This window comes from Macaca fascicularis, chromosome 2 (genome assembly GCF_037993035.2).
Source record: "Macaca fascicularis isolate 582-1 chromosome 2, T2T-MFA8v1.1".
Classification (NCBI taxonomy): domain Eukaryota; kingdom Metazoa; phylum Chordata; class Mammalia; order Primates; family Cercopithecidae; genus Macaca; species Macaca fascicularis.
Window position 1 is genome coordinate 188,598,341 of NC_088376.1, and position 15,665 is coordinate 188,614,005.

A 15,665-nucleotide genomic window follows, 5' to 3' on the forward strand; every position below is an offset into this window, starting at 1 on the left:
TTAAAACACAAAGGACAATGGGAGTATTGAGCACAAAAATGGCAAATAAGGTGGCTTATAAATTTGGGGAAATTAAGCTGTCATCTTCAAGCATGCATTGGTTAGATTTTAATTTTGCACCTGTTTTGCAGACAGAAGTTTTGTGTCTAATTCTCATGTAAACATTTTAAGCAATCAGGATATATATCTACATTGCTTTCATGGGGTACTGCTGAGAGAATTACTTTAATTACATTTAATCCTATTTAGGACTTATTGAGAGGCATTCTAAAACAATAGGAGAGTGGAAGTAGATAAAGTTCAGGTCAGGAATTTACTAAGTTTTTATGGATTTCTTAGGTTCTGTCCTCCATTATGGGATATAACCATTTGTAGATAAAATACTAAAGTAGCAAACCCAGGAAAATAGGAGAAAGACACTATTAGTCACCTACTCTTGAAGAAATGTGCCTTCTTTGAAGGCTAGACTTGGTGAAGAATTTGTGAAATGACAAAGATTTTTTTTTAAACTTTTTTTTTTTTTTTTTTTTTTCAGAGACAGGATTTCTCTCTCTCTGTTGCCCAGGCTGGAGTGCAGTGGCCCAGATATGGCTCACTGAAATCTCAGTCTCCTGGGCTCAAGTGATCCTGGCACCCCAGCCTCCCAAGCAGCTGGGACTACAAGCACATGCCACACATACAACTAATTTTTTTATTTTTTGTAGAGAGGGGATTTGGCTATGTTGCTTAGGCTGGTCTCAATCTTCTAGGCTCAAGTGATCCTCCCATCTCAGCCTCCAAAAGCCATGAGATTACAGGTGTGAGCCACCGTGCCTAGTGGTCTCTCTCTTTTCTTGCAATGCCATCACATTGGGAACTCGCTACCTTACTAGCTAGCTAATTACAAACTTAGCATGAGCCATGGATTTTTATTATAGAAAACCTGTGCACTTATCTTATGGGACTTGGAGAAGCTTTCGATAATTCCTGAAACTCAAAGTACCTATGTGTTTGCATGTTGTACCTGAAAAGGGACATTATTGAAAGTGATTTGTGGTTGCCAAGTTTCTCAGGTACCATGCAAAGATTCCGCCAGAAGTAGCCTTATACACCAAAGATTGCTCTACTCACGATAGCCTAGTCATTAAAAATGAATTCTGTGATCAAATTCTCTCTCTTCCACTCCCTGGAAGTGGAAACTAACACCTTTGACCCTCCACTTTCTCATCTGTATAATGAGGATATAACTACTGCTGTGGTTTGAATGTGCCCCCTAAAGTTCATGTGTTCTAACTTAATCCTCAATGTCACAGTATTGAGAAGGGAACTTTTAAGAGGTGATTAGTCCATAAGGGCTCTGCAATAATAAATGGATTGATGCCATTATAATGGGAGTGGGTTAGTTATCTTGGGAGTGGGCTCATGATAAAAGGATAAGTTCGGCCCCTTTCCTCTCTCTGTCTTGCATGCTCACTTGCTCTTTCACCTTCTGCTATGGAATGATGCAGCACAAAGACCCTTTCCAGATGCCAGCGCCATGCTTTTGGACTTCCCAGTCTTCAGAAACATGAGCCAAATAAATTCGTGTTCATTATAAATTATGCAGTTTCAGCTATTCTATTATGGCAGCACAAAATGGGCTAAGACAACTACCAATAATAGATGTTTCCTTTAAGAATGAAATCATATACTTGCTTGTACATGAAGGCACTCAAGAAGTGTGTGATGATTACGTTCATTATCTACTGCTATGTAACAGTTACATCAAAACTTAATAGCTTCAAACAACAATAATCTTTTATTAGCTTATAATTCCTGTGTGTCAGGGGCTTGGGAGCAGTTTAGCTGGATGGTTCTGGCTCACAGTTTCTCACAAGACTATAAACAAAATGTTGGCCAGGGTTTCAGTCATCTAAGTCGTGACTAGGGCTAGAAAATCCACTTCTAAAATGGCTCATTCATAGGACTTTTGGCAGCAGGCCTTAGTTCCTTGATCCTCGGACCTATCCAGAGGACTGTTTTATTGTCCTCATGGCATGACACCTGGTTTCCCTAAAGCAAATAATCTAAGAGAGAAAGGCTGTAGCTGTAATATTTTTTATGACCTAGCCTTAGAAATTACACATAATCATCTCTTATTGGTTACACACATCATCCCTATTCAATATGGGAGAGGACTACACGCTTGTGTAAAGACCACTGGCAAAGACCATTGGAAACCATCTAGCAGACTAGCTAACATGATGATAACTGTGATGATGATGAAGAGGAGGAGGATGAAGGCACAGACCACAGGAAATCAACAGCTTACCTGGAGTTCAGAGAAAATATGTGATGTTACCTTTGCATTAGTGTACAGAAGAAAGAAGCTGGATACGCAATGTGAAACTTTAATAATTCTAAAGAACACCAAGAAAGTTTCTGAATGAACTGTTCTCTGGAAGAGCAATATAGCTTAGCAGTTCCCATGTTCCTAAAACATAATATATTCTAAACTCATTCAACAAATATTTGATATGTGCTGTGAATTACTGTATTTGCTTGGGATGCATCAGTGACTAAAGATCCCTGTCCCAATGGAGCTTGCATTATAGTGGAACAAGAGGCAATAAAAAAGAATAAGTTGCATGGCATGCTAATGATACATTAAAAAAATAGAAGATGCACAGTGTAAAGAGGATCTAGAAATGTTGGCGTGGCATATGAGGTTGGTTAAAGGACTAAATATTTGTTGAATGGATGAATGAACAAGTTATAGGCCTGCCTCTGGAGTCTCTGGGAGACAGAACTTCAAAAGTTATATGTTCACCACCAACAACAAAAAAACAGCTTAAAACATGAATTGAAAGCAGTAGCTTAGAAAGCCTAGAACACATTGGCTCGAAGAGGTCTGGGCCTCAGAACACCAGTGAGAGTAGCTGTTAGACTGGACATATTAGGAACCACACACAAAAACCACAGTACTGGACACTGCATGTAAATAGTGACTAGGATTATCTAGGACAACAGGATTACTGTGAATAATGCTCAGCCAAGGGAAAGCGTGGTAGACTCAGATTCGGAAGAGCCTACCTCCGTGAACGCCTGTGATTTCTAGACCATACAGTAAGCCTTCATGACAGTATTACCATCTCCATTCCACAGAAGAGTAAACAAGTATTCAGAAGCCAAACGATTTACTAAGCATCTGACTCATTACAAAGACATTGTTCTTTCCATATGGCATATCTCTTCCTCCAAGATCTTCTTGAACATGTGATGGGAGAAAAATAGCATTGGTAAAATATCTAAATGTACAAAGGCATGATTTGTGATTTTTACATGTGGGACTCAAGAAGGGGCCACAAACTTAAATTTTGTAAGTGTCGTATGGTATGTAGTATTTGTGCAGATCTCCTCTTCACATCTTGAAACAAGATTTCTTATGTTTCACGAGGTACAATGCGAAATATGACTCAGAACCGTTGTTCTCTCCTGAGGGGTCTGTATATATAATGAAAATGACAAGAAGCAACAGAACACAGAGATTACTCTGTAGACACGGAACTTCAGTATTTTCCTTCCTGGATTAGTGGGAAGGTGGGGATTATACTCTTCAGGACACCCTGCACTCAACATGGCAGTGGTAGCTATGAATTTGGATCAAATGTTTTTCACTTCATCGGCTCTCTTGAGAAGTAAGCAGAATAAAACTTATCCTGAATTCCTTATTGCAAAATTTTATCTGAGATTATACTCATGACTATTACTTAGTAAAGGTAGAGTAGAAAATTTACCATACTTATTTTTGACACACAAATAGCTTGACTGCTAAAATAACATGCCAGTGAGAAAGAGAGAGGGAGAAACCAAATATATATTTCCAAAGAAAGCTAGTGGTAGTTAGACCAATTTTTCTACTTGCAAAAGTTATAGACCTCTCTTTGTAACAATAGAAAAGAGAGAGAAACAGATAAAACAGCTAAAGAAATCATGCTTAAAATGAATGGCTTAGAATATCTATCACAACACAAAGAGACAGCTCTCATTTCCTAGAATAGTTTGGAGACTTCCTGCGTGGTCCAGTAGAGTAGTGCCTAGTCTAGTTTTGAACATGAACACGTATGTCCTTGCTACCTGATATTAAGGAAGTGCACACGACATATTAAATGTATGCCAATAGCTTAAAAGTAAAAGAAGCCAGTTTTGGTTTGCCAAATAAACACAGTTTCAACCTCATCTTGCTCTTTGTCAAAAAATGATGTATTCCTATACATAAATCATAAGCCCACTAAGCACAGCCTCATAATTTGACACCAATCTTTTCTCTTAAGAGTCATTACTCAGGTTATCATCTTTGAAAGAGAATGGTGACATTTTTGCTTAAAAAAGAACTCATTTTAATTTTAATTTCTACCCACCGTGCATTTTAAATAAGGCAATGCAAGCTGTGGAATGCTTGCATCTGCCCCTATCAAGCTCAGGAAGCCAGCCCAGGGAAAGGAAGGGGGAAGAAGGGAAACACCTGTCAAGGTCCTGAGAGTCCAAGGGGGCACAAGGTAGGCAGAGAGGCCTCTGCTGATCAACACTTTTTGACAGATGTCGCATCACTGTTGCCATCTCTCTTTTGCCAAGTTTTAGCTCTTACCATATTCTTAACTTTGAGAGGAAGAAAAGAACAGAGTCAATGTTTATTCCCCGTACTCTTAGCTCTGGTTTGCCAAGCTGATTTCTGAATATGTAAATACTTTTTTCATGGAGATGCAAAAGACCGTCGTCTTGGTCTTGTTAAAGAGAGAAATTAAGCCAGAATGTTCTCAGGGTAGGCTGGCAGGGAAGCCAGGGAGGTATATTTCCACTCATGTAGCTGTTTAAATTACTTTAGACAGAAATCCTGACAAAATCACTAGGTGTCCTTTGTGATTGCTGCTCTAGAAATACGGCTATACCTAGTTGGGGGAGAGGAGTGAATAAAGGGCTTTAAGGAAAAAACTGACTGTTCCACTGTTGACAACATTTCTGTCTCAAGGTAACTCACCAGCGAGGCAGCCTGCCAGCACAATATGTGACTCCTGAGCAGCATGGGAACTGCTTAGCCATACCGAGATGATGGTGAGACACTCCGGAGTCATTAGGCCTTTGAGGCCTGAGCAGTATGGGAATTGCTTAGCCACACCGAGATGATGGTGAGACACTCTGGAGTCATTAGGCCTTTGAGGCATTCTAATCTGGCAGTGCTGGAAATCTGTGACATTAGATGCTAAACAGTTGAGAGCACAACACACTCGGGAAAGAGAAATATATATTATTATAATACAGGGTGAAATATATGATTACTGCTTTGCAAATTTTCTGAAATAAGGCATACTTGTGTAGTACATGTGGAAAAGTGCTAAGGATTGATAAGCCACTTTCTACAGAGCCCTTCCAAATCAGGCTGGAATTTCTGGTACATCTTTTTGCCCTCTGGGCTGCATTTCAAACAAAATAAAAAGCCCCAAAAGAAACTGACTGAGCAGCAAAGAAACATATAATCAGAATATTAGAGGGCCAGGGTCAACATTCCCCTACCACCTCCGTGACCTCTTTCCGAAGTCCCAGGTCTTTAGTAAAGGTCACTGGCACCCAAGTAAGTAAAACCTGTTAGCAATAATTCTGAGAGATAATCCAAGCATTTTCCCTTTGATTGAGGGATACTATTGTGCTTGCAAATATGCTGAGGGCTATTTCTGTTGGAGATGAGTCGGAAAAGCAAGCACAAGCTAACTAGGTCAGGGGATTGAGCCAAATACCTTATCTTACCACTGTTTCCCAAGGAGGTTTACTGAGCATTCCACTAATTCATTCATTCACCTATTTGTTCATTCAACAAGCATTTATTGAACATATACTATGTTGTTGACATCATTTTAGGGTGCCAGACATACGAAGATAAGATAAAATCCCTGCCTCTAAGGAGTTTACTATTCTGTAGAGATCTGCTTGAGCTGTTAAGATTCTGCAAGTTTTAAAGATTAAGACTAAGAGAGGCCAGGCACAGTGGTTCACACCTGTAATCCCAGCACTTTGGGAGGCCGAGGCAGGCGGATCACCTGAGGTCTGGAATTCTAGACCAGTCTGACCAACATGGAGAAACCCCATCTCTACTAAAAATACAAAATTAGCCAGGTGTGGAGGTGCTTGCCTGTAATCCCAGCTACTCAGGAGGCTAAGGCGGGAGGATTGCTTGAATCCGGGAGGCAGAGGTTGTGGTGAGCCGAGATTGCACCATTGCACTCCAGCCTGGGCAACAAGAGCAAAACTCCATCCCCCACCCCCCACCCCCCCAAAAAAAAGACTAAGAGAAATTAAACTACTGAAAGGGGCCGGGCGCGGTGGCTCACGCCTGTAATCCCAGTACTTTGGAAGGCTGAGGGCGGATCACAAGGTCAGGAGATCGAGACCATCCTGGCTAACATGGTGAAACCCCATCTTCACTAAAAATACAAAAAAAATAGCCGGGCGTGGTGGCGGGCACCTGTAGTCCCAGCTACTCAGGAGGCTGAGGCAGGAGAATGGCGGGAACCTGGGAGGCGGAGCTTGCAGTGAGCCGAGATCAGGCCACTGCACTCCAACCTGGGTGACAAAGCGAGACTCCGTCTAATAAATAAATAAATAAATAAATAAATAAATAAATAAACTACTGAAAGAGTTTCTGGACAGAATAATGGATATTGATACAAAAGAACATTTTATTGGGTTTACTGAAAGTTATAATATATGAATGTGTAAAGTTTTCAATTCCTTATAAAATACCAACGTTGTAAGGGGCAAATTAGTGTAAAGAAAACGCTTTTTAATAAGCCTCTTTATTCTTGAACGGGTGGAGGAGTATTTTGCTTCTGTACTAAGGGGGTGCTGCAGTAATACCTAAAGGTGTCATTCAAACAGAACCCTTAGATGAGTGCACTGCTTTGATGCCTAGTACAGAGAAGAAACAGCACATAATTGGGAATGTCAGTATTCATGTTCTAGTCTTAACTCTGCCATGAACTTATTATGTGACTATTACCAGAATCTTAACCACTTTGGAGGCATCAGCCTTCTTAACTACAAACAGGAGGGATAGAATATATGATTAGATTTAGCTATAAGTTCTGTGATTCTTTGCCTCTTGTGTTCTCGAATCAACCAGGAATGAGTATACTCAAGAAGTAATGAAATCCAGTTAGGCTGCTATAGTTCCCCGCTTAAGTCCTCTGTTCTTACCTCTCTGATAGCATCTCATTACCATTGAGCCTCTAAAATTAACAAATCCAATCTGTTTGCTGCTATGATTGTTCTTTTCTCTGACCTCTCTGTAGCACTTGATTCTAGTAATCGACTGCTCCTTCTTAAAGTTAGTTCTTTCCTTGGCAAGTATGGCACTCTCCTGCTTCTTTTCCATCTCAGCCTATTCTTACAGACTCAGCTTCAACCGTACTAAACACCAGCTTTGTGAGAGCTTAGCCAGGGCTTTTCGTTACATGCGGTGCATACATATACCTTGTTTCAATAATCCCCTTACAGCTTTCTTCCCATTGCCTTTCCGTTGTCTTTCCAGGAGATTTCATTCCTACTCATGACTTGAAATTTCACTTCTATGTGTATCCTGCTTGTTTGCTTGAAAATCCAATCAGGAATCGCCAATCGCCTAGAAAATAGTTTCACTTCTGTGCTCTTGTAACCTCAAACTCAACATATATCTCATCAACTATTTGTCTCCTCAAAGTAGTTCTATTTTCCTTTTTCAATCAACAGTAATACGGTCCACCACCTTTTTTCTTTTTTTGACAGAGTCTTGCTCTGTCGCCCAGGCTGGAGTGAGTGGCGCGATCTCGGCTCACTGCAAGCTCCGCCTCCCGGGTTCCCGCCATTCTCCTGCCTCAGCCTCTGGAGTAGCTGGGACCACAGGCGCCGCCACCACGCCCGGCTTTTTTGTGTTTTTAGTAGACACGGGGTTTCACCGTGTCAGCCAGGATGGTCTCGATCTCCTGACCTCGTGATCTACCCACTTCCGCCTCCCAAAGTGCTGGGATTACAGGCGTGAGCCACCGCTCCCGGCCAGGTCCACCACCTTTTATCCAAAACTCTCAAGCTGGATGTAATTTGAAATTAGATGTTTTCAAATATTAGAAGAGTAACATGTCATATATACCATATGTTTTTAACACTCCCAAGAGAATCTCAGTCAGTATCCAAATTTGTCCCTTTGATTGAGTTACTGTCATACTGACAAATAGGCCAAGGAGTTGAGACAGAGAAATGGGCAAATGTAGGTCGGGAGGTTGAACTAAATATCTTTTCAAAAATATGTTAATATTTGGAGAGAAAAACATATGGTTATTTACACAGTAAATATTCTCAGTCAGTTTGGGTAAGATTTTGCAGCCAAAAGACTTCAGGTCAGATCACTGCATGTGTTATCCAAAAAAAACAAAAACAAAAACAAACAAACAAACAAAAACCAACCAACCAAAGACTTTCAGAATTGTTTGGATCTAAGGATTGTGAATTAATATTAATGATAAAAATAACAATATTAAAATAACAATTATTTATTGGAAATTAATAATCATTCAAGTACCATGTTAGACATTTTATGCAATAACAATAATAATAGAGACATGCTTACTATGAAAGACTGTTATTTTCCTCAATTTGCATACAGGAAAACTGTAAATTGCTACCATCATTTATAAATTATCCAGGCTGGAAATGCAGAGTCATTTTTGGTTCCTCTCTCTTCCCGTTCTCCATATCTAGTTAGTCTTCAAATCCTGTTAATTCTTCCTTTCTATCAGTCTCTCCTTTTGGAGCCCCACTGCTATCATGTGACCTAACTCAGATCCTATGAACCTCTCTCAGACTCTTAATACTGTACAGCCAAAACCAGTAGCCTTCCTCCTCCTATTCAAACTTTCCCAAACCATTACTCTTCTTAAAGTAGTATATTTATTATGTATTCATTCATCTTTTCACAAATATTTACTCAATATCTACTCTATGTGGCATTCCTCTTTTGAAAAAGCTTCAATGGGTTATTATTGCCTTTTGGATTAAGCCCACATTCCTTGGGTTCATATTTGAGACTCCAAATAATATCTACACTTTCAACTTTATCTCTTCCTATTCACTTAGTTGAACTCTGGACTCTAGCCACTGCACCATTCATACGTTACATTGCGTGTGCTTCTGTGTTTCTGCTGAAACCACTCCACCCTCCTATTATATCCTCTTCCCTTCTCTTTATTTGGTGATACCTTGCCCATTTCTGTGGATTTATCTATGCTCTCCTACTTCCTTTTGCCATCCTTGACCTCTTCTCTCTGGTTTATAATTATGACTCCATCCTTTCTGACTCCATTCACTATTCATTTGTCTTATAATTATATACTGCCTTCTAGTGCTATTTAACTTTTCACATTTGTGAAATGTGAACGTGTCTTACCTTTGCAACCAAATCGAAGATTCATTGAAGATAGAGATAATTTTATATTTCTCTGTACTCCTTTCATAGCTGAATATAACTCATAAAACTGAAAGTTGTAACATATTTTATGTTTCAATGACTTGTGACAGGAGGAATGAGAGAGAGAACCAATGTCTTCCTAACTCTATATCTATTTAAACATTTTTCTCTCTTTGTCAGTGTCCTAGATCATGATAATAATAAGAAAACAATATAGTAATCTCTAGAAACAATATAGAGGGCAAACAGTGCATTGATATAGTTTGGATGTTTGTCCCCTCCAAATCTCATGTAGAAATGTGATTGTCAGTGTTGGAGGGGGGCCTAGTGGGTGACATTTAGGTCATGAGAACACATCCCTCATGAATGATTTGGTGCCCTTCCTACAGTAATGGGTAAATTCTTGCTCTGTATTTACAAATCCAATGGTTAAAAGGAGCCTGGCACCTCCTCTCTCTCTTACTTCCTTTCTCAGCAGGCAAACAGCCTGCTCCTGTTTGCCTTCTCTTATGACTGAAAGCTTCCTGAGGCCTCACCAGAAGCAGATGCTGGTGCCATACTTCTTGTACAGCCTGCAGAACCATGAGCCAAATAAACCTCTGTTGTTTGTAAATTATCCAGCCTCAGGTATTCCTTTATAGCAACATGAAATGGACTAACACACATACAATCAAAATTACCTTTGAAAACCTCTTAGGAAAGTGCTATAGTAGAGACCACCAGCTGTCAATAAGTCCAATACACCTAGTTTCTCCTCTAATCTTAGAAAAAAATGTTTTTCCAACTTAGCACCTGATTATATAGTTAAGAGCCATGCTATATAAATAATATGTGTATGTAAATAATAGAATCAGAGCGGCAGGATGCTCACAGTAACAAAGATGTACAGTGAGGGAATATCAGCTAAAAACCTCTCATCTGTTACTCAAAGAAAGATTGTTCTTGGCGTAGCTGATTCAGGTGAGCACTTAAAAGGACCGGGGGTCTTTCCTGAAAGAAGAAATTAAGAGATTCAGAGTGAGAGGCTTAGGCATGAGGCCATGTGACAAGGACTTGCGAGTGGCCTCTAGTTGTCGAAAGTGGTTCCTAGTTTGAACACTGAACCTCAGTCATGTACCTGCAAAGAAATTAATTTTGCCAAAAGTTTGAGCAAGCTTGGAAAGAGATCTTTTTCCAGGAAAGCTTCTAGTTAGGGACATACCCAATCTGCACCTTGATTTTAGCCTTCTGAGATCCTGAGCAGAGAACCCAACTAAAATATTCTGAACTGTTGACTCATGGGAACTGTAAGATAATAAATTTGTGTTCTTTTAAGTTGATAAGTTTTATAATTTGTGATGCAGCAATAGAAAATCTAATACATCATCTGCTTTCTATACATCAGGTATATACTAAACACTTTACATCCATGATCTTTTTAAAATTGTTTAAATTGACATATAATAATTGTATGTATTTATGGGGTACATAGGAATGTTTCAACATGTACAATGTATAGTGATGAGATCAGAGTAATTAGCATAGCCATCATCTCAAACATTTATCATTTCTTTATGTTGGGAACATTCAATATTCTCTCTTCTAGCTATTTAAAAATATATATTATTGTTAACTATAGTCATCCCATGGTGCTATGAAACACTAGAACTTGGGCCTTCAGGATCTTTTAATTATCCTTATTGTAGAGCTGAGAGACATGAAGTTTAAAGAGGTTACACAATTTGCCCACATTTGCATAACTAGGAAGTAACAGAGACAAAAGTGTATACCCAGACTTACTATCAAAGTCTATTTTCTTAACCACCTCTGATGGGGAAGTTGACCATTCTACTGTAGCCTTACTGCCTCAGTTAATGTTCTGAATATGAAACTCTCTTTGTGCTTTCATCAGCCTCTGTTTGAATTTTTACTCCTTTCTGCTGAGAACTTTCTTCCTTTGTTGATATTCAAAAGAACCTGTTAAATTAATGTATTTCATGAAACATTTATGAAACATGCACTACAGGAAAGCAGGGAATGAAGAGCTAGGGGAACTCAAAGATTCATAAAACAGCTTCTGACCCTCAAAGTTCTTACATACTGGTGGGAAAACAAACTCATACACAAATATCACAAATAAGTAAGTCTAGCCTGAAGATTCCGAAAGAAAACATTCTGTGAATTCACCTGACAAAGGGGCTACTGTAGAGAAGATGCAAAGACAAATTTATACAACTATTTTCGATGAGACTATATTAATGGGAGTTTCTGAGTTCCACAAGATTAAAAACTAAAGAAACCCTCAATAAAAAAAAAAATAAAAAGAATAAGAAGAAAAAAAAAAGGAGAAAAAGAAACCCTCAACTAACTGTAATGTCTACTTCTAAAATTGATGATGAGACTAGCAATAGCTTCATTTATTGTCTGCTTACTATGGGCTAAGCAATGTGCTAAGTACCTAAAGGTATTACCTCTTTTAGATCTCACAAAATGCCTGTGATATAGTTTTATCATTGTTCTTTTCATTGCTGTTATTCTAATTTTACTGATGAGGAAACTAAGATATAAAGAGGTTAAGTAACTTGCCTAACATCACACAGCTAGAAAGTAGCATAGAATTCAAACTCAGGCAGATTGACTCTGGTACATGTACCGTTAACCAGTATATCTTCCACAACATGATCATTTTATTAAAGAGGAAGGATAATGAGAGAATAAAAACCACGTGGAGAATGGGGTAGGTGAAGGGAGATACACTGAGATAACTGCTGCAGTTGATTATAGAATTTAGCTGTGTTTCTCAGTACACAAGGCAAAATGGAAAATAATACAATTCATATAGGCCAAGTAATCTGAAAACATGCACTGAAAGCTAAGAGAAATTAATAATCACAGGCCTACATGGGGTAGGGATAGAGGGGAAGGCAGAAGGGAGGCTTTGAATGACATGGCATATAACACCTTATATAGGATATTTTTAATGTGTTAAAATCAACTGTTACTTAAACCAAGAATAAACCAGTAAAATGAATTTTTGTAAAGACACATGGAAATGAATTTACATTGTCCATTTATGTACCTTTTTTACTTAACTGGATGCAAAAGGGAGTGGCTGGTTAGCAGTGGTTTTCAAATTGCAGATTCCAAATCATTAATGGGTCATGAAATCAATTAAGTGGGGGTCAAGGTCAGTTAAGTGGAATAGTCTTCAAAAAAATTATACATATATACATATACATGTACATATATGTGTGTGTGTGTGTGTGTAATACATAACAAGTTTAAGGATAAATATTGTGTAATAAAACTTTCTGTATGTCTATGGGCTTACATTGGTATGTCATCTTATAAACATGATTCAAATTCCCTAAAAAGTCTGAAAGCCACTGCCTTAGCTTTGACTATTCATCTTGCCTATCACTTATCTCAGCTGGGCTCTTGTCAAAAGCTACATTAAGAATAATATCAGATTAAAGTCATTAGAGAGTGCTTGTAATGTATTTTGATTTGTTGATTAAAAGGAGACCTTCATGCTTTAGATTTCAGGCAGAGTGAAAGGAAGTTGTTTTGTAATTAGGGAGGTTTTTATTTGCACAGAAAGGGGGAGTATCTCATTTCTGCGGAAGGGAATCGCAAGAAAGTGTTCAGGATGAAAAAAAAAAAAAGCATTTCCGTTTCTCTCTCTCTCTCTCTCTCTCTCTTTCCTTGAGACTGGGTCTCATGCTTCGTTGCCTACCAGGCTAGTCCCAAAACTCCCGAGCTCAAGCAATCCTCCTGCCTCAATCCAAGTAGCTGGGATTAAAGGGAGCTCATGTCTGGCTTCAAAAACATTTATCATGAAGCATGAGATCTATTTGATCTCTTCAAATGCATGAGTGCCTCCCTCACTCTTCTCTCAGGGTGTCCTGGTCACACAGTTGTCCGGGTGTAATTATTAATAGCTTGCTTTTCTACTCTCAAAAATGTCTTAGTTGGATGATAAATTACATGGTCCCCTTTTCAGAGCAAGGAACAAATGTCCCTGCCCTGGAAAGATATATTTGTAGGGAACGGCTATACCAAAAATATTCTGTCCTTTTATTTAAATTATAACTTCCCTGTGCTTTTCTTTCTCCTGGCAAATCTTCTAAGATATACTTGTCAGAGAAGATTCCTTGTTTTCCTACTGAGCAGTATCAATAAAGACCATAGCACCATTTCTCAAACTGAAGCTTAAGGACTTGGGGATTCTCAGATGACTCTCTGCTAACTGAGCTCCCAGTGAGAACGTGGGTAATTATATGTTTCATACTGAAGCTATTCTGAAATTTTAAAGATATAATGTAGGTATATTCTGTATCATCTGGAGGGTCACTATGAGATTCTAGTGCTTAAGAAGGTGTTTATGTTATTATCAAGTTAACCCCAAGCAGTACTATTTTAATATTTGTGAAATAACTTGAAAACACTAAAGCTGTTTTTAATATATAAATTCTGTATTTATGGAAAGTTGGAGAGAAAACAGCCTCATAAGACACTACAGAAAAATCAAGGTTTTCCGGTAATTCAAACAGAGAAAATTGGTGGAAGAATTGAAAAATCATGTGATGTACAATAGCTAAGACACACTGAACACTAAAATCCTACAGCTTAATAGTAAGTACAGTGCTTTGATTTCATGAGGCAATATAGTTTGAACAGAACAGCATCATCTGAGGTATTAAATTAATGCTCTTTATTTTAATTTTATTTTCCAATTGTTAACAATGTTTTAGAGCTTTGTGGATTTTAAAATTGTATAAAACTATACATATACAGAATTTTTTACACTGTTACATTTGTTCATTTAAAATAAATATTTTAATAAAACACTGAGGTCCTAGAGAATGTTTTCAGCTCCTTTATTATACATGGTACTTACATCACCAAACTTTGAGATGCAGAAGAGCGAAAAACACCATGCTTGGAAACAGACTGGTCTGCTGTGAAAGAGAAACAGAAACAACTTTGCTTTCTGTCATGTTGGCTTAATAGAAATGCCAGTTTAGCAAAATGAACGTATTGCCAAGAATGTGAACATAGCTGGTGGTACTCTTCAACGAGGTTCTTTCACCTGTTTCTCCCTTGTAATTCCCGTCACCTTCTCATGCTTTATTTGCTCCTGTATTTATCACTCCTCTTAGATCTATTTTGGTTCTCCACTATTTTTTTTCTTTCTCCCTTGACTTTTGTGTACAGTTTTAATCCTTTGCCTCAGCTGCAGTTACAGGTCAGAGGACTTTTACAAAGAGAAGAGACACGATCAAATAAAACACCAGTCATGTAAATACCTGGAATATAGTAATGGCTCAAAATGTATTGACTTTTCTTAGAGATAACCTATTCTTACTTTAAAAATTAGGCAGCCAAAGTTTAGAAAGTTTTAGGCCTATTTAATGTCACAAATTCAGTTAAAGGCAGAAGTAGTTCCAGATCACACTAATTTTTCACATTAAAAAATACTCTGGGGTAACTGATAACACTATGAAGATTAAGATTTTTCTATCATTTCTGTGCTACCCCAACAATCTATTTTTTGACTGTCCTTGATGTGAAGTACAACTTCTTTTTCTATTTTAAGATATTCTCATTTGCTGTTCTGCCTTTGGATATTCCTTGTAGGTTTGAAGCATCCTCCAGAAGACAATTATGGATTTATCCATTGACATTCCAACCTTATTATTGAGCCTATTTCATTTTGAAATTTTCCCACACTGTATGCATGCTTCAGCATGTTCATAATGTAGTGGATTCTCTATTTAATTTACATCTCTCAGTTCAATGAACAAGGTTTTGAAAGTGGTTTGACTATTTCTTCAATTCACTGTAGAAAAACTAAGCATTGCAGCCTACAATACAGATACATTGTTACCAGATAGAAGTATGAGAACAAAAAGACAGTATTTTCAAATTTCTTGTTCACTGCAAAAATACCACCAGGTGCCCTAGTAGAATTAGCAAATTACTGAAAGGGTATCCTAACCAATGAGCTGGAGTTGAGACACTTTAACCATTGTGATAATTAGGTTTCCTCAATAGGATTACTCAAATTTCTATGAAAAAAGTAAAAGAGAATGTAACTTATGTGTGTGTGTGAAAGAGAGAGAGAGAGAGAGATCGATCCAGCTTTCAAAGCAAGATAGCTTAGTATAATATAAGAGCTCAGACTTCCTCATGTAGTTAAGTGGGAGTCACTGACATATTTTAATCACAATAATGA

The 15,665-nt window shown here is 38.1% G+C and overlaps 1 protein-coding gene across 14 annotated transcripts in view; it reads right to left on the reverse strand.

Annotated features, from left to right (window-relative positions):
- NSUN3 (NOP2/Sun RNA methyltransferase 3) overlaps nucleotides 1-15,665 on the reverse strand; it is a 221,289-nt gene that overhangs the window by 134,874 nt on the left and 70,750 nt on the right. For 3 of the 14 annotated variants that reach the window (XR_012431759.1, XR_006695951.3, XR_012431758.1), the window contains one exon: nucleotides 14,328-14,388. The exons of 6 other annotated variants lie outside the window; for them this stretch is intronic. Coding sequence is in view for 4 of the 8 variants with exons in the window: in XM_074033646.1 (XP_073889747.1) it covers nucleotides 14,286-14,388 (103 nt within the window). In the remaining 4 variants the exon portion in view is untranslated. Of the gene's footprint in view, nucleotides 1-14,126; nucleotides 14,389-15,665 lie in introns of those variants that run through there. 5 more of the 14 variants (XM_074033647.1, XM_045385334.3, XM_074033646.1 and 2 more) reach the window with 3 other exon arrangements.